Source organism: Phocoena sinus, chromosome 12, assembly GCF_008692025.1.
Source record: "Phocoena sinus isolate mPhoSin1 chromosome 12, mPhoSin1.pri, whole genome shotgun sequence".
Classification (NCBI taxonomy): Eukaryota; Metazoa; Chordata; class Mammalia; order Artiodactyla; family Phocoenidae; genus Phocoena; species Phocoena sinus.
The window spans coordinates 21,558,513-21,578,696 of NC_045774.1; the positions used below are offsets into that span (position 1 = coordinate 21,558,513).

At 39.7% G+C, this 20,184-nt stretch overlaps 1 protein-coding gene across 5 annotated transcripts in view; it reads right to left on the reverse strand.

Annotated features, from left to right (window-relative positions):
• The window catches only part of AIG1 (androgen induced 1), a 234,042-nt gene that overhangs the window by 156,095 nt on the left and 57,763 nt on the right, over positions 1-20,184 (reverse strand). For all 5 annotated transcript variants that reach the window (XR_004352526.1, XR_004352527.1, XM_032651161.1 and 2 more), the window contains one exon: positions 13,391-13,546. Coding sequence is in view for 3 of the 5 variants with exons in the window: in XM_032651161.1 (XP_032507052.1) it covers positions 13,391-13,546 (156 nt within the window). In the remaining 2 variants the exon portion in view is untranslated. The remainder of the gene's footprint in view (positions 1-13,390; positions 13,547-20,184) is intronic.

The window sequence follows — 20,184 nt, forward strand, 5'->3', positions numbered from 1 at the left end:
GATTTGGATCTTTTGTCATCATAAAATCACTGGATAATCCAACTCTTGCTGTCTCTTTCTCTCTCTTTTTAATAAAAGGGGACTATAGTTATTTAATGTGATTACATTAAAATGAATATTCACAGGGTAGCTATAAGTACATAAGAGAGACATCCAGCTAACCGCAACTTGAATTTAAAGTTCCACCAGAGAATAAAGAAAAATCTAATGTAATCTAATCTAATAAAAGTTAATTAAGAAAGTAATTAGAGCATCCTTTTGTAGAAGCATCCTATGTTAGGTGGCTATGTGTCAATGATTGCCTATATTCAGTGCCTTGGGTGTAATATCAGAATGGCTTGACAGGAATACTACTGTAACAGTGGAAGATGAAGCCTGAACAAATGGATTAGAGCCACCCAAGAAGGATATGTTAACAGAAGAAAACTGGTTGTCACAGTGGTTAGGCTTATTGGTATTAAAGAACACGAACGTGTCTCCAGTTTTGTATAGAGCAGGGGGTCCCCTGGCCACCCAAGGTAGCATTATAATCTACCTAGCAAGTCAATCCTTAGGATGCAAAAGAATGGATCAGACCATAGTAATCTGACTACCCGCCACTAATGTCATCCAATTACCACCCCCCAGCCCCGTGCCTTGCTTTTGAGTTCCCCCAGGATTCTTCTGGCTATCCTTTATCTTCTTCAAAGTTGTTCTGCCTCTAGGAAGAGCTTACAGAGACTCCAGTTGGCCTGACCATTTTTTTTGTAATTATAAATTAATTATCTTTCTGAGCTATACTTCAGTCTATAATCACTTAGCATGAGTTAATTTACTGAGAGAAGAATTTCTGTAAAAAAGACTCACAAAACTGAATGTTTGGGTCCTTGGTCCCAGGCTTTAATGGCATTTGAATACTGTCGCAGCTGGGACACCCACAAATGGCCACCTCACTGCCTTTGAATTGCTATGGGGATAAGAGAGGAAGGAGGCTAAGGTTTTCTGTGTTTTGTTAATTTTTAGATTATACGCATAAACGAACTAGGAAAACAGTGTAGCCAGTTCTAGCCATAGTTTGCAATGGGAAAAGACCTTTTGGAGAAGTTGGTGTGTTTGTTTTTTAGTATCATATCAACAACATAGCGGTGTTCCTTCTTTTTCCCTCTACGAAAAATTTACCCTTTAAATTTAGATCATCTCTAAATAAGACATTTGCAAATGAGAACACATGTTCGGTTTTCCTATTACAAAAGTAACAAACGCTTATTGTAGAAATTTGTGTGGATTTTTGTTTTTGCCTTTATATCATTCTATGATGATCTATGCTGTATAAATAAAGTGGAAGGAGTCAAAAAGCAAATCGTCATCTTTGGAACCCAAATGGCTCAAAGATGCGTGCATGCAGCCCGAGCGTCAGCAATCCGTCTGCCTGACAGTGCTTCAGGAGTTTTTTCCTTGGCATTTGGTCTACCTGAACTCTCTGTCATCTGTTTAGGCCCCCTCTAGAACTGCTGACCAATTATGGATTTTTTTTTTTTTTTTGGTTCAAGAACCCTTCTCGTCAATTAAGAGCCAGGAGGATATGCTAAACTAATTACTTTGAGGATAAGCATCTCAGGAAGGTGCCAAGATTGGGAAGAAACATCTGTTTTTAAGCTGTGCTAACAGAGCAAGGAGACCCAAAGAAAATCTACTTTGTACAGATGATCCCCACCACCCCCAGAGCTTGCTTGCTTTCTCCTCCCTTACTCCATTTTTGCTTGAGACTCTTCAAGCACAGAGCAACAGATATTTCTGACTGGGTCCAATACGACAGGCATTACTCTCTAGATAGGACTGAGCAAAGCAAGAAGCGGCTCTGATGGCCAGCATGGCAGCAGCTTCCCCTCCTCGGTGCCCCAGTCCTCTTGTTGGCATCACAGTCTGTAGGGATGAGTGAGCTTCCTGTTGCCTACTGCCTCTTGTTTTTATAAGATCCCCTAATAGAGTGAGTGAAACCGTGTGAGAGCATTTAACAGAGTACCTGGTGTATAGCATTCAATAAATGTTAAATGAATTTGCCAGAAGGTCTGTCGAAGGTTTCTCCCCATTTTCCTGGCTTGCCTCATTTTTCAAGATAAAGTACACAAGAAAGTTCCTCTGTGTATCCCGCAGCGTAATATAGAAGACACATCGAATAGGCAAGATTATTTACAGGCGGCATTTGCTGAATGATGCTGAGGCCCAGGAGGCTGGGCCACTTTGATTAACTGATGTACCTCAAATCCTTGTCGAAAACAGGAGGGGGGGGATAAATTATAAATTTTAAAAGAAAAGCAAATTGGACAGAAACCTCTCTCTTGATAAAGCAGAACAAAACGGCTCTCAGGAATTCTTAGTGAGGCATCTCACTGGGTAGGCACAGTTGATTTGTTAGGGTACCCATGCAGAATGTACTGGATCATCTCTTGCCAAAAATATTCTTTTGCAACTGTGTAGCTCTGAACTATGCCTTCTTAGAAACCCAGAGATGATTTACAGATGATACTAGATACATTTAGTATCCATTTTTTAAAAACGTAGCTAATTCTACTGATAATACCTTATTTTCACATATTAAAAACCAGTACATTGGGTAAAATCCATGGTGGCTTAAATCTGCATCCAATTGTTGAAACAAGAAGACAAGGCAGGAAGATGTTCTCTCCTTGCCAAAATTCGTACTTTGTAAACTGGCCTGTAAAACTGTATGAAACCACTGGCTCTATGGTGCCAATGAAATAATATATCACAGAGAAACAATAATAAGCACAAATGAACAGGCTTTGGCTAAACAGCCTCAAGGAAAAAGATAAACAGTGACTTTTGAGCCAGATTCTGCATAAGTCCCTTTCTCATTTTTGATGCATTGTCCTAAATGAGAAATTGTGGTCAGCTCGGAGTTCACGTACATAGCTGAAAGTGTCTATCAGCTGAATGATGAAAAGCAAAGCTGGAAAAAAAAAAAAAAAGCAAAGCTGGGTTTGGTTTGTCAAAAAGTTTAGAGTCCTTGCAAAGAGCAAGCACTCCATTATCAGAATGATTGGGTTCAAGCTCAGGTCGCACCACGTCCTAGCCATGGACCTCAGGCAAGGGACCTGTAAAATGGGAACCCTGTCCGCCTAGCAGTACGACAGAAGCATCTTCTGTGAAGAGGGAGTGATGGACATTCCTACCTTTGGGGGCTCTGAGGATTAAAGAAACAGAGTACAGCCCTTAGTGTGGTGTCTGACCCCCAGCAGCATGTAGTAGGAGCGAGCTCTCATTCATAGACTTTTCAGGCTCTTGAGGTGCTGGTGGGTTTTGCCACTATGGGAAGGGAGACGGCAAGAAGTTTCAGAAGGTGTAAATGGAACTGCTCTTCCCCAGGCTGGAAACAAAAAAGAAAGGTGACAGCAAATGCCTCTGCGTATGTAGTATCTTCTTTAGGACTCTAAAGTAATTTGGGAGGGAAGGGGGTACAGGTAGAATTTCTGAATAGTCAGACAATAATGTTACCATATTAGTGAATGTAGGGGCTGTTTTCCTTTGTTGACTCTGCTAATTTTGACAGCAAACCCCTGGGCTCCTACGTATTATTTTCTAGGCATGGGAGCGCTGAGGCTCTTTCTGTTTTGTTATTTGTGTTGGTATGAAGGCAGCCATTCTAATTTTGTAGTTGATTGTTAAGGCAAAGAAAGGGGAGGGGCCCTCCTTAGGATTAAGTGGGCTGAGGTGATAAAAATGCGCAGAGAAGACTCCTCTCCATTCATGCCTTCCAACCTTGGCACACCACTAATTTATGCTTAGGATTCTTTCCTACTTCACATCCCTCCCCAGTTTCCCCTTGGTGAATAACGAACAAAGTGGTAGGGAACTCATTGAAGCATAAAAGCAGATCGGGACAGAAGGGCTCCTCTGGTTCCCTCTGAGACACAGCTCCCTTCATTTTCCTTATGTTGCACCAGACTTTGGCCACCACTGCCCAAACTGCTGGTATGTTTGTTCCCTTATGTAAATGAAGCACAGACCTAACCTACAGGATAAAGGGACATTCTGAAGAGGGAAACTTCTTGGAAAAGTTTCTTCACAAGCACTTAGGAACAGTGGGCAGGGCAACAGGGCCACCTGTGAACTGTGGCTACACACGTTCTCTCCCCTCACCATCTCTCATCTTCCCGTCTTCTCTCCTTCCCGCCTTCCTGCCTGTGTCTCTGGGAAAACGTCTCCCAAAGCCAGAATCATGCCTCAACTTCTGTTCATAGGAGAGTTACAAAAAGGCATGATGAATGAAAGTCCTATCCAGGACTGGCTCTTTGTAGTAAAATAAGCAAATCATTAGCATTGTAATTGCACAACAAAAAGTTAATACATTCTGTGTAGGTGGAAATTCCACTAGCTCCTTCCTTGGGGGAAAATATTCCTTTTGATATCGGCTGCTTTAACACAGCACATTTTGATCCAGATAAAACAGGTAAGAGTTACCTCAAAACTCCCACAGGGACTGTAGTAATTTCAGGAACACCCATACAGCAAATTGTTGTTTATTTTTCTATGAAGAAGGAGATGCTTGTGGTAGAAGGATGGGGTGGGGCAAAGGTAAGAGAGAAAGAGAGACAGAAACAGAAGTAGAGAGATAGGGAGGGAAGGAAACATGCAGAGAAAGAAGACAAAAAATGAAAGTGTTCCTTTTTTCTTTCCTTTTCTTTTTTTTTTTTAAATCAACAACTAATACTGCATCTTGTTCTTGGTCCCCCAAACAAGGGCATACAAAAGGTCCTGGTTTCGGGGGGGCGTGTCAGTTTTTTTTTTTTAATAAATTTATTTATTTATTTATTGCTGTGTTGGGTCTTCCTTGCTGCATGCGGGCTTTCTCTAGATGCGGTGAGCGGGGGCTACTCTTCATTGTGGTGCGCGAGTTTCTCATTTTGGTGGCTTCTCTTGCTGCGGAGCACGGGCTCTAGGCACGCAGGCTCAGTAGTTGTGGCTCACGGGCTTAGTTCTCTGTGGCATGTGGGATCTTCTCAGACCAGGGCTCGAATCCACATCCCCTGCATTGGCAGGTGGATTCTTAACCACTGCGTCACCAGAGAAGTCTTGGAGGAGTCATATTTTTGAGAATAAGAATCATATACATTATTAATGTTATTGAATTATCATTATTTATGTTAATTGTTAATAGTAGAATTAATTAACAAGTCTACTTTTTTCTCCATTACATATTTCAAATACATATCTTACTTATGTATATAAATATGGGAAGAAGGTATCTTCATTTTCTGAGATATATTTGTGGCCTTTTTGCCTAGAGAGAGTGGGAACTCTGTGAGATGGTATACAGAACACGATAATTCTCTACGATTTCTAGGGGACTATTATTAAAGGCAGATTTTTACTCACTGAACCCGGTTACTGGACTAAAGCAGGGCTACCTCTGACAAATTTCATATGGAGTTTCAGAAAATGAACATAAGCCATTTAGTCAGTTGTGTAACATATGTGATTTTCTTTGAGAAGAAGTTCTTCAAATGTCAGATTTAGACAGTTGTTCATGATAATACTGCTGAGAATGCACCCAAAAATGGTATTGGCAGAAAATGAATGGAAAAAATTTGCCTTTCTTGGCTAAGATAGAAAATGTCTATGATTAGTTTCATCAGTTTTATAATATCTATTTCTTATATCAACATAAACAATAAATAACCTAAAATTCTATTAGTTTTTATTTACTTTACATTTAATTATTATTCCCAAAATTTGTTACTTATAATATTTCTTGAAACTAGTGATTTTATTTGGGCAGCAGTGTGCCTAACTCATGAGGATAAATCATAATTAATTTAAGTCCTCATGGTGACCTCATTCCCTTCGTCTCCTACTTGCTTTCCCAGCATTCCATGCAGCCAGTTCTAGCCATGTGACAGTCAAATGAGATGCATGGGGAAATTGGCTGATGGAGCTTCTGGGAAAGGTTCATTGGTATGATGAAGAGACAAACCCTTAGGGAGAGCTCCCTTAAGAGTGTCTTCCTCTCCATGCCTTGAACATGGGTGCAAAGCATATGATGTTTGGTGGTTTATCAACCCTTTTGAGATTGTAGGTAGCATGTTCAAAGATAAAAAGCCAAGACTCTGGAGACAGAAAAGTGGAAAACAGAAAATGCATAAGCCTCAAATGACAATACTGAGCAATACGGCCCGGAAACTACCTGCTTATAGGCTTCTTGTTTATTGCTTAAGCCACAGTTGGTTGGATATTCACTCAAAAAATACTGAATTATTTACACGTTGCTTCTGATGCTTGGGTTATAGCAGTAAATTAGACACACAATCTCCCTAACCTTATAGGTCAGGTGTCAAGTCAGAGAAGACATACAGTAGAAATAAAAGAATAAACACAAAATGTGCCAGGTAGCAGTAACAATGAAGGAGAATATAAAGTAAGTTAAGGGCATACAGAATGATGGAGGGAGGCTGATTCATTCATAAAGGTTATTCATGGAAGATTTCCTGAGGTGGAATAATTTGAGTAGAGACCTGAATGAAGTGAAAGAGTGAGCCAGGTGAATATCTGGGGGTGTTCTGTTACTTGCAGCTGAGAATATCACTAACTTACACATCCAATACGTGTTTTAGTTATTCTTCAAAACAGAGCTCCGATATCATCACTTCTGGGAAGTCTTCCAGGACCTCCCACTCCGTAAAACCAATCCTTTCCTCTTATGGGCTACTTCTGTACCTGCATGCGTTGTTATACTCATCATGTTACCTTTTTTTTTTTTTTTTTTTTTTTTTTTTTGCGGTACGCGGGCCTCTCACTGTTGTGGCCCCTCCCGCTGCGGAGCACAGGCTCCGGACGCGCAGGCTCAGCGGCCATGGCTCACGGGCCCAGCCGCTCCGCGGCATGCGGGATCTTCCCGGACCGGGGCACGAACCCGTGTCCCCTGCATCGGCAGGCGGACTCTCAACCACTGCGCCACCAGGGAAGCCCCTCATCATGTTACCTTTTAATTTACTTGTTGATATGGCTTATAAAGTCACCTTCTCTAAACTGCGAGACCCTGAAAGGCAAGATCAGTTCTTAGTGACAACTATATGGCTCCTGGCACTCAGTACCTGCTACAGCTAGCAAGCTCCAGGTACCTGCAAATAACTACTGACTTGACTAGAACTTCTGTCCTTTGAATGTTCTGGATATAAATGTGTGGTTTTCATTGTAGAGTTATTAAAAGTAGGCACCTACAGTAAAATTTCTGTCAAAGTGTGGTTATTTTTTGTGTTGAAGATATTTGTCTTGCAAGCTGACGACTCTGAGTTGGTGTGAATGTGTACGAATTAAATAGTTCACCAAGGCAGAAAATCTTTGGTTTTCATTTAGGAGAGAAGAATACATAAGATGGTCAAGAAGCAACCTGGTTCTCTATCGGGTACATCTGTCTAGTCGTATTATGCCCTTGGTCTTTTGAAGAGGCATTCAAAAAGGTGAGTTTAAGACAACTCACCTAGGTTAGGTTATGACAGTCTTCGGAACATTTTTCAGAAGACTGAAGAATGGGATGGGAGGTAAAGGCTCCTTTTGCTAAGGAATGAATGAATCCTCATCTCCGAACCTCCCCTTAGGCAACTCAGCTCACACTCATTTCAGCACAGGGCAAAAGCCTATGACTGACTCAACCCCAAATGAACTGGGTTTAACCATAAAATATGACCTTGCCGATATTTATATTTTTAACTTCAAAGGTGAAGAGAAAGAAAAAGGGCATTTGAAGAAACTTATAACCTCAGTGAAGGCTTAAAGAAAATAAAAAAGAGTTTGATTTTAGGTACCTGTGTGAAAATTTAATGAAGAGAGGATCAGGAGATATTAAGTGTATTAAATCCCAAGTTTCCCCTTAATATCAAAACAGAAAGAAAAGCATTTGCTTTTGTTTACAATCTCAAATAGAATCAAATTCCCTTCCTTTGTGTGTTACATTAACAGACATTAATATTAGTAACTAATATTCATTACTAAGTTTGCTTTCCATTTAAGCCAATCTCTTACCCCTAAAAATCGGAAATGAAAATAATGTTTTCTTAAATCGTAGAGGTATGACAATCTAAATTTATATGTATCACAAAATTTTTCTGAAGGATGGCTTAGAGTTAGCTAGTATATCAATAAATGAAGACTTTGAGGAATCTCCTTCTGAAAATAATTGCTAGATACGTTTGCTTTGAGTGTGCATTTGAAATTTCAAACTCCATTTTCCACGTTTCCTAACGTGATTATAACACCAGAAAGAGTTAACAAAGAGCTTTGAGACTCAACTCAGATGAAAAGCTCAAATTCCAGAAAAGTTCATCGCGGCACATGCTGGTTTGCTCAGGACACCCTGGATCCCATCCTAGGTTAGAACAGATCCAAATCTCCAGGACCTTCTCAGACCCACTGCTTCTTTACTGAGACAGGTACAACCTCATCTTCACCCATCCATCGAGGTTAGAGAAGCAGCAACCCAGCATCTGCTCTAGAGTAACCCAAGTGAGCCCAGGCACAAAGGTGTACCGGAGAGGTGGTGAGATCTGATTATGTGCGTCACGCAAGCTGAGCAGCTGTGGAGGAACGGGATGCACAGACGCGAATTCATGGAAAATATATAATTGCTCTTCGTCGTTCAATGGGCTGCTTGGGATAGCAGTTGGAGACACAGTTAGGAGTTTTGAAAGAGGCAATTTCATACTCGTCATACTCATTGTGTGCTACTCTTTCTCCTTTTCTCTTTTTGGTTGAAAGCCTCAGCTTTAGTCTCCTAACTAGAAGAGTATCTGCCAGCACAAAAGTCAAGGAACTCGCAGGAGACAAAAGACATTCTTGGTTTGATTGCTCCTAATAAACTTCAGTGCTTCCAGACCACATAATGTCATAGAATTATTTGTAATGCTTCTTTAAAGGGGGGGACAGCGTTCAGAAATGAACTGCACATGGTAAGAAGAGCCTCCCAGGGGTTATCCCTGCAAAAATGAGCTGCAAGGCTTTGGGAGTGGTGGTGGTTTCCGGCCATTAGCATTACTAATCAAGGCCAGCTTTGCATTTACGGGAATCTACACAAATCAGGATGCTACATGCTATGTTCACTCAAGCAGACCTGCCTGATTTCTTCAAGGTTACGCTGAAACAAAGCCTTAGCCCAATTATCTTGGATTGGAATGCTTCATTATTTTAATATATCCTTGAGAGAGAGAGGAGAGAGAGTACATGAAGTAGACACACATCAGGTCCATGGGTCACAAAACCATATTTAGTGCTTCATGCCCACATAAAGCAATTACTGTCGGCTCGTTACTGGAGGAAGCATTAGTGGAGAAAATACAAATCCTAGATAACCTACCAGGTCTTTCTTGCTGCCATAGTTACAGCTGAGGTGAGAGAGAGAGAGACAATGGGAGTGCCAGAAAAGCTCGGGCCTAAGAGGTCTCTTTGGGAAACTTTGAGCAGACGTGATACATTCAGCTGCCATTCTGCCCTCTTTTTATGCCCATTGCCTTTTTGCCCTGTACCAGGAAGCAAAAATAACATTGCTTTGCCCCCCGCAAACTTGTGGTTGACAAAGAGAAGGCGTGGAGCTGAGGAAACCAGGAGAACATGGCAGAGGAAGTCCTCTGTGAGGTTGGCAGTCACCAGGCAGTCAGAGCCTGGAGGTCTCTGGGGACCGACCACAGGCTTCTAAGTGGAGCCTCTGTACCTTCCTCCTTAGGACGCTTGAGCCATGCCCCAGGCTCTCTGGGCATAGTTTGCCCTTTAGGATCTTGACTGTGTCAACCAACATGGTACAAGCTGTTTAATTACAAATGTTATAACCAATCATTTGCACACATAGGCATTCTTACACTACAGATCCTACAGGTCCTGGGCATTACTGCTATTCCTGTCCTTCTGATATAATGAACTCTTTGGGCCAGGCACCTCCCTCCCAGGCCGGGAGCCACAGGAAGAGTAAAGACGACACCACTTCAGGTGATTCCTAATGGCATTGCTTCAGGAAGGGTACATATGCTAACAAGGAAGGAAATCTTAAGTGGTAAAACTACCATGGAATTCCAGACCCTACTGAGCAGCTGGGGGAGATGGAGGATTTACAGAAGTCATAGCAACGATTACGGCTCGGGCTTCCCTGGTGGCGCAGTGGTTGAGAGTCCGCCTGCTGATGCAGGAGACGTGGGTTCGTGCCCTGGTCCGGGAAGATCCCACATGCCGTGGAGCCTGTGCTCCGCAACGGGAGAGGCCACAGCAGTGAGAGGCCCGCATACCGCATTAGGGCTCGTTGGAAAGGAAAGCTGGGAAATAACCATGGGGAAAGATAGGCAAAAATCATTAAATTCCATGTTTTAATGCAAAAAATATTTTGGATAAAAATGATTATAAAGAACCAAATTCATATCCTCTGTAAATATGACTTCACAATAAAATTAATGGGGTCTAGGAAGAAGGCATTAACAGCTTTTTGCCTCAGAATGAATTTCTGTGCATTAGAGTGAGAAATCAGATAAACAGATACAAAACATCAAATGACAGAGTGAGGAACAATGGAAAATGTAAGGAAATTATGGGCCAGGATTCCTCCTAATATTAAAGAGAGAGACAGAAAGAGAAAAAGAGAGGAAGGAGTGGGGAGGAGGTTCCAAAAAGGTCAGGAAAAATAAAAGGCCAGTGACTGTAAAAGGGAAAATGACTCATAATAAGAGGGAAAATTATGAAAAACATAAATATTGACTATAAAATACCAGTGGGCAAGAGAAAAATAAGAGTTAAAGAAATCACTGAAACCGCACATCTCTGATTCATTATTTGTTCTTTAAATTCTTCTGTGAAGCTCATCAGCTAGGAAAGGTACATTATGTGATGAAAATATAATATGATGATTTCTGGCTTAAAAAGGGGGGTGAAATTAAAGGCATTATTACTTCTCTTCCCTCTTCTAAAACACACAGAAAACAACAAAAATTGTGAGTCACAAAGGAAAATATCAGATGTAATCAAACAAACAAGCAAACAAAAGAGGCTCCCATTCTTTTACAAACCATGAAGCATACATACACGGGCTGAATTCAGGAAGGATGCTGAAAGCTGACAAGTATCTCAAGTCTCAAGCAGGAGCAAAAAGTTTTTGGCTAAAGTAATGTCATAAATGTCTAAAGGGCATATGCAATGAGCCTTTGGTGAGAGTGGCAAGACATACAACTGAAGCTCACAGAGACACAGTTTGACACCATATCACAGAAGGGGAGGCAGAGCTAAGAAAAATGGTTAATATTGTATTCCTATTTACCTTTGTATTGTGTTATTATTATATTCCTTCTAGCCAAGAAAGACTTCCAGAGTCAGTGACATGCGTATGGAAATTCCAAGGGAGTAAGGGGACTTCCCTGGTGGTCCAGTGGCTATGACTCCACGCTCCCAATGCAGGGGGCCCAGGTTCAATCCCTGGTCAGGGAACTAGATTCCACAGGCTGCAACTAAGAGTTTGCATGCCACAACTAAAAGATCCTGCATGCTGCAACTAAAAAAAAAAAAAAAGAAGAAAAAAAAAAAATTCCAAGGGAGTAAGCCAGTAAAAAGTAACAGAAAATATACAGACTTGGATTTTCTAGATAATTCTTTCATGCAGAAAGTTTAGTCTTCACAGTTTATACCAATGGAAATTTTCTCTCAGATGAGTATTCTGATAGAAGGTGTTTGCATTTTATAAGGCAAGTCCAGAGAAGGAAATATCAAATATATTACGTAAAGCATTTAACTCTGTTATGTTAAGCAACAGAGTTTGAGAGATTTGGTAGATGGCTTCAATCTGAGCATCCATCTAGGTTTTCAGAGGGTAAGGATGAGGAATGAAGAGAGAAGTGTGACCAGATTATACTACTCTCCTTCTGCTGTTGTCAAGAGCTGAGGGTTACTTCATCTGAGAAAACACAACTCAGTACATAGAAAAAGCAATTCAGTGATAGTCTGGGTGTCCACTGACTGGTCTTAGAACAAGCACGTAGAGGTTTCTGCCAGGTATAAATAAGAGTCATTGGAAGGATTTATTTTTTTAAAGTTTTTTTTTGGGGGGGGCTGAGTTGGGTATTTGTTGTGTGCGGGCTTTCTCTAGTTGCAGTGCACAGGCTTCTCATTTTGGTGGCTTCTCTTGTTGTAGAGCATGGACTCTAGGCACGCAGGCTTCAGTAGCTGCAGCATGTGGGCTCAGTAGTTGCAGCACACGGGCCCTAGAGTGCATGGGCTTCAGTAGTTGCGGTACGTGGGCTCAGGAGTTGTGGCGCTCAGGATCCAGAGTGCAGGCTCAGTAGTTGTGGTGCACGGGCTTAGTTGCCCTGCGGTATGTGGGATCTTACCGGACCTGGGATTGAACCCGTGTCCCCTGCATTGGCAGGCAGATTCTTAATCACTGAGCTACCAGGGAAGTCCTGGAAGGATTTAAAAAACAACTTTCTGACTCTGCCTACAGAGGACCTTGGACTTGGTACATGGGTTTCTATTTTTCCCAGAAATCAGGTGGCCAATGAAAGTTCTGAATTTGAATTAGATAACACACTCTTAATTGTTCTCACAATTTACAAGCATTCTCTCATTCTTCTCCTGGCTATACACAGGTTAAAATCTATAGAATCTCATGGGGCCCCAGCCCTTTAAAGAAACATGGTTTATGTACAGACAATGGATGATTAACAGATCTGTAAAGGAAGTTAAGCTAAGGAGGGAATCTAACTGAAAACAATGAAAATCAACGAAGCTAGAACAGACCCAAACGTTAAGCAGCATTTACTTAAGTGATATTAGCTAATGGCACCGCTGGGTAAGTGAAGAAGTATGAGCTAATACTGACTTCCTCTCCCAAGTTCAAAACTACCAGAATGGTCACAGACCCACGGAACATACATTTCAAGTTTGGGCTGCTTAAGAAACGGCCATGGGTTGAACTGTGTCCCCCTAAAATTCACACGTCGAAGTCCTAACTCCTAGTGTCTCGGAATGTGACCGTATTTGGAGGCAGGGTCTTTAATGAGGCAATTGAGATTGAATGAGTTCATTGAGGAGCTCTGGTCAGTATGACTCGGGTCCTTTTAAGAAGGGGAGATTGGGAGAGAGATACACACTGAGGCAAAAGCATGTGAAGACACAAGGAGAAGGAGGCCCTTTACAAGCCAAGGAGAGAGGCCTCAGAAGCAATCACGCCTGCAGACACCTGGATCTCAGACTTCCAGCCTCCAGAACCGTGAGAGAAGAAATTTCTGCTGCTTAAGCTACTCAGTCAGTGGTGCTTTGTTATGGCAGCCCCAATACGGAAGCCTATAATGAGCCCTTTTCTCCCTCTTAGAAGTCTGATGTAAGACCCAAGTTTCTTTCGTGGTTAAATGCTTTTGTACATCATACTCACAATCCCAACAGGAAAGGCCAATACAGCGAGCATCCAGTCCCGGAGAGAGATGAGCTTCTTGAGCTGCCTCTCTTGTTCTTGGCTCCCACTTCCTCTAGTCAGGAGACTGGAAAGATCGGTCAGCACACAGATGCCAAAAAAGACAGCTTGAATAACCTGGAGGGAGACAACGATTGGTATTAGTCAATAAGATCGAAAGAAACTCAAGCTGTAGGACAGTAAACAAGCTACACCTTTGCAACATGACACAGGGTAGAAGAGGATCAGATGCACATTTTAAGAGCTATTAGCCCTGCAAACCGAAAAAGAGTCAGACATTTACAACTTGCGACCATAGGTGAGAAAATTCATCTTAAAAACACTGCTTCCATTTTTGCACACCTAAGGACAAATGCAAAACATGCATGGACAGAAAGCGGTATCAGTTCTCAAATGACATGTCCCTTATTTTAAAACATCACATCTGTGGTTTAGTAATATTGACTAGTGTGATTTAACAAACATCTAAAAAGTTTAAAGAAAAAGACTTAAAAAAGATCAACAGGGCTTCCCTGGTGGCGCAGTGGTTAAGACTCCGCCTGCCAATGCAGGGGACACAGGTTCGAGCCCTGGTCTGGGAAGATCTCACATGCTGCGGAGCAACAAAGCCCGTGGTGCGCCACAACTACTGAGCCTGTGCTCTAGCGCCCGCGAGCCACAACTATTGAGCTCACGTGCCACAACTACTGAAGCCCATGCACCTAGAGCCCGTGCTCCACACAAGAGAAGGCACCGCAATGAGAAGCCCGTGTACCGCAATGAACAGTAGCCCTGGCTCGCTGCAACTAGAGAAAGCCCGTATGCAGCAATGAAGACCCAACACAGCCAAAAATAAATAAATAAAATAAATGAGTTTAAAAAAAGATCAATAATAAGCGAGACAATTTAGTGTGAATGTGAAGAAACCTTCCTATGATTTAATCTATTAAAGTCAAAATTTTTTCTACCAAAGGAAGTGGTAGAAAGCTTCTAGTCCTTGAGTCATAGAGAAATCAACTGAATGCAATAAGCAGGACTGAAATGGAGCAATTTTCTGTTGTCAAACTTGAACTAAATGACCTCCCCTTCTCAGGTTTTCAATCTTTATGAAATAAAATCTGTCCAAAGTAATGTAAACTTAGATACCCACACCATTTTCCCAAATAATGTACAACAACCACTTGTACATTCCCCAATCAATTACAAATTGAATTACTGACATCAGCTATGTTTACTTGGACTATCACAGAGAGAGAACATTGAAACGCTAGAGCCCGGTTATTTGTGAAATTCCTAAAGTGGGGGTAGAAGTATTGATGATCCCTAGCCTCGAGTGAAGGCAGGCAGCATACTGTAATACGGCTTGGCAGATGATAATTCAAATTATGGAAAGGGCAGAAAATATATTCCCTAGGCTCAAAGTCATATCCATTTAGCACCAAGAATAGATTCAGGGGAATTTTTCTGATTCCGTTTACAAGAAATAATTTACTGATGATTTATTTGTAAAAGATACAACTTTACTCATTATGTTTAGCAAACATAACAAAATAATTTTTTTAGTGAATTACCATGTTGGCAGTGGAACAAGTCTGTGAAAGCTCTGTTCCTTCCTGAGGCACAGAACAAAGGGAAGAAGGACCCTCAAAGTTACCCTCAGCAAAGCACTGACATACTCAGATGGTTAAACTCTTATCTTAGCCACTTTGAAAATTCCCAGTAATGGAGATTCCACCACCAGTTTTAGTCAAATAAACAAAAATCCTGCAGTATTTTTTACGTCTAATACACCAGGCTCTTCTGAACTCAACAGATCCTGCTATTATCAGTCATTCTTAGTCAGAGTAATGTCCTATTCTTCTTCATAATTTAGCCTATCTTTTGCCTTCAATGACTTAAGGGTTCTTGCTTTTCTACAACCAGAAAAAACAGAGGAGAAGTTAAGACTGCCACCTTGAGCATGGCACAATTAAAGTGTTGTCACGAATCATGCTGTGATGACCAGAAATGATTTGAATGACTCAGAGAATAATTTCCTACTTGGGAAAATTTTTCCATAGCACATCTTACGACTTTAGATGTTAGATCTTTATGTCAACCCTAATGGGGGTTGAGAAACTGGAGTGGCCATACTGGGGAATAATAATCTCTATGACAATCTGGCAGTGAACATATTAAAAGGTGTCCTACCTGATTGATAACCAGGGAAATGCAAATTTAGATAGCATTTCTCATCCATGTAACTACTCACAATTTAATTCTGAGAGTACCAAGTATTATAAGGATGGAGAATAACCAGAATCCTTATGGTGGGAGTGCAAATTGGGAAAACCATTTTGAAGAACAATTGGCAATATCTAGTAATTTAAAGATGCATATACTCTTTTATCTAGTGACTTCACTATGAAGTCCCATTTACATGAAAGTTAAATTTAACATTCATTGCTTCAGAAAAATGGCACAATCTAAATATCTCTTAATAGTTGACTAGATAAATAAATCATGCTATAGTCACACAATGGAATTCTAAGCACACATCAATTTTTCATTCTCACAACAAAACACTAAACAAACAAAAAAGGAAACAAAAATGCTGTGAATTGACACCATTAAAATAAATTTCAAAAAATGCAAAGATAAATTTAAAGATGCATGTATATGAAGGAAAATATGAAGAAACACATGGAATTAATAACAGTAAATTTAGGTACCTCTACAAGGAGGATAAGATTGAGGAAAGGACACAAGGGCCTCAACAATGTCAGTATTTTATTTCTTAAGTTGATTATTGGGTATACAGAAGTGCAATCAAATGCTGAAAATCTGTGAAAAAGAGGAAATCTTGAAAGTCACTACAGAAAACGACATCATGTACAGAAAAGTAAAGATAAAAATTATCTCAGACTTCTTGTATAAAACAACACAAGCCAGAAAACAGTAAAATGATATCTTTAAAGTGCTTAAGGGGGAAAAACTGTCAAAGGTGAAAGACATTTTCAGACAAATAGAAGCAGAGAGAATTCATTGCCAATAGCCTTTCACTATACGAATGTAAAAGGAATTGAGAATGTGATACCAAATATAACTTCAAATCTACACTAAGCAGTGACAGTTGCTAAAATAGTAAATATGTGGATAACTATAAAAGATTTATCTTCTAATTTGTTTTAGTTTTTAAAAGATATTGACTATTTAAAGCAAAAATATAACAATATATTGTGAGGTCTTAAACATAGTTAGAAATAAAATTATGACTATAATAGTACAAAAGACAAAAAGGAATGGAAGGCATACTGCTGTTGAATTCTTAGTTACAAATAAGGTGGTATAATATTATTTGGTAGAAGACAGTGATAAGTTAAAGATGTATATAGTAAACCCTAGAGTAACCACTGAAACAATAAAATGGAGATCTTTAGCTAATGTATTGGTTGTCTGTGTGGCAAAACAAATTACCACAGACTTAGCATCTTAAAACACCAATTTATTAGGTTACAGTTCTTTAGGTCAGAAGTCCAGGTGGATTAGTCTGGCTTCTATGCTCAGGGTTCCACAATACCAAACTCATAGTGTTGGCCAAGTAGGGCTCTTATTTCAAGGTTCAAGGAAAGGTTCTACTTCCAAGCTCATTCTGATTGTTGGTAGAATCCAGTTCTTTTAGACTATAAAACTAACATTCATGTTCCCTTGTTAGTTCTTAGCCAGAGTCACTCTCAGCTCCTTGTATCTGCTCTCCAATCTTTGTATGATGGCCCCCTCCATATTCAAATCCAACAACAGAATATCAAATACTCTTTAGGCTTCAGATCTCTCTGACTCTTCTGCTTTCCTCTTCTGGCCTGAAAAAGCTTTCTGATTTTAAGGGTTCATGTGATAAGATCAGGCCCACATGGATAATGTCTCTTTCTTAAGGTCAACTGTGCATATATCATAGTGTAATCAGAGGAGTTATAGCTCTTTCATTGACAGGTTCGCAGGATTATAGTGGGATATCTTTGGGGGTCAATTTAGAAATTCTTTCTATCACAGCTAATAAACCAATACTGGAAATAAAATGGAATACTAACAATATCAAAGTAGTCCAAAAGAAGTCAGAAATTGGGAAAAAGGAACAAAGAATAGATGACATAGAGAAAAAAATAAGATATCAGACTTTAATCCAACAATACCTATAATTACATTAAATACAAATGTTTAAACTCTCCAATTAAAAGGCAGAGATTGACAGATTGCATTTAAAAAGCAAACAGCACTTCAAGTGTTAAGGTACAGATTTGTTAAAAGGTAAATGAACACGAATGCTAATCATAAGAAAGATGGAATAGCTATACTAATAACAAAAAGTAGGTTTCAAGATAAAGAATATTACCAGAAATAAAGAAGAACATTTCATAATGATAAAGGGATCAATTCACTAGGAAGGCATAATGATCTTAAATGTGTAATACCATAGCTGAGCCTCAAAACAGAGGAAGCAAAAACTTATGTAAGAAGGGTTTAAATTACTCAATAAGTGTTTGTTAAATAAATAAATGATTCACTGGTTCTTGGGAAACAGACACTTTTATGAAGATTTAAAATGCAAGTGAAAGGGGAGAAACAATCTCATATTCTAGAAGAGAAAAACAAAAGAAGTTCTGCAAATATAAATGTAATAGTCTAAACAACATTTGCCAAATTTAGAAGATTAATGGTATTATGAAATCTTATACTTCTCTACAGCTGATTCCTTTTCTTACCCTTTTTATCCACTGGTGTCATCTAACACAGCAGTCCCCTCACTATTACCTGGTGGCTACCCTGTCACTGTCTGTAGGTCTCTCCACTGGCTCTCCCCTGCTCACGACCACAGTATGGCCGCCATGCCTGAACTGCTGTGGAAGACTTCCCCAAAGTGAGTATGTGGAAATCAAAGAAAGGAGGTACCAAAAACAATTTTCACCTGATTTCCAAACATCAGGAGACACAGAAAGAATTGTTGGGTTTTGTTAGGGTTGCTTTTTGTTTGTTTGTTTTTGTTTTGTTTTTTTAACGCACACTGGCTAATCCTCAAAATGTAATACCTAAAAATTATGGAACAGGCCATCATTCCCTGCAGAGAAGCAAGGATTGACTTTTGGTTATTTGCTAGTTTAAGAAGCAGTTAGCCAGAACTGTTAAACCATTTTAGATTTCTGCTACTTTGTTAAAATTTGATTTGAGCTGACAGCTAACAAATCACATTAGAGACATTTTACTCTATTGCCTATATATATCATGTTGTCCATTGTAACTTAAAATTCATTAAGTTAAGAATGTGAAAGTCACATGGAGATGCACAAGTGAATCTTATGTAGGATTACCTTGAAGCATTATTCGGCTCCAGCCATTCTGCAGAGCTGGCATTTCCAAACCATCAACCCAGCATGACACATATACACCATCTGGCTTTGAGTTCTTAGCAGGCTGGTTGCTCTTATTACTTTGTATCATCATGTGTAGAAATGAAGTGGTCAAATGTACCATATCTCTCCAAGAAATATAAATAGAAATCTATCAGAATGAAAAAAAATAAAATCCCAGGATATTTTTGAGTCATTCTAGCATTTGCTCCTCTAGAATGTTCTCTACTGTTTAATTCGCTCTGCATCTTCTCTCCGCCCCCTCAATTCTCCCTGTCAGAAATCACAACTTGTTTACTGAGTCATTTTAGGTTTAGGTTCATTTCCACAAGTGTGGAAATGTACCAAAATTCCATTCATAGCTTTATCTTTTTTACACGAGTTGTTTTTATTAAATTAATTTAACATTATTTTCCTTTTTTCTCTGGAATGCACTAAACTATTACAATTCTGTTTGTACTAGAGGGCAAATTCATTAAATTTCTAACATTTACTCCCAAACATATATGATATAGTTTATCCAGAATGGGTTTTATTACACTTCACTAGGTCATCTTCGATATCCTCATTTATATGTAATTGTACCAAAGCTACAGTCTATATATCAAGTTATATCATTACTTCACTTGTTAATTTTTATATTTCAGCCTAATTGGCCAAACTCAGGCAAGAACCAAGGATGCACCAAAATAAGAAAAGCAGCACCTTAAGTAAGAAATGGAATCACTATTTGTATGAATTTTTAAAGACAGTACAGCTGTCTTGACCTTTGGGAGTAAGATTTCCAGTAACTTGTATCTATCATGAACTGAGTTTTGATTATATTGTACTTTCATAAGATTAATGCAAAGAGTACCACAGTGTTTGTTTTGAAGATTTTGCTTATTTTAAAGTTAATTTTAGACATGGCAGACAGAGGAAATAAGAAGGCAGAACTCTGAGGGGGTGGCAATGAAATTGGAGTGACGTGGATCATGGAATGAAGGAAAACTGTGGAGAGAACAGATGGGAAAAAGGCAGTGAGATTTATAGGTGTCATAAGGGAAGGCCTAAAGGAGTCTTCTGTATGAGGACAGAGCAAGGGGAGATGATACAGAAGAAATGAAAAATCTATCTAAACTCTTTTGTAATTAGTGTACAATATTATGTATAGTAAATGTACATGTAATCTAGGAAAGAATAGTAGAATAGAAAGAAAGGAAGAGAGAGAGAGAGAGAGGAAGAGAGAGAGAGGGAGGGAGGGAGGAAGGAAGAAAAGAAAAGAAAAGAAAAGAAAGGTGACGCATGCCCATGTAACATACATGGATGTCTTGTATCTGTGTAATTTCTCCTATGCAGAAGGGTGAATAACACATTTGGAAAAATGGTGTGAGTTGGAGGCCTTCCTGTATCTCA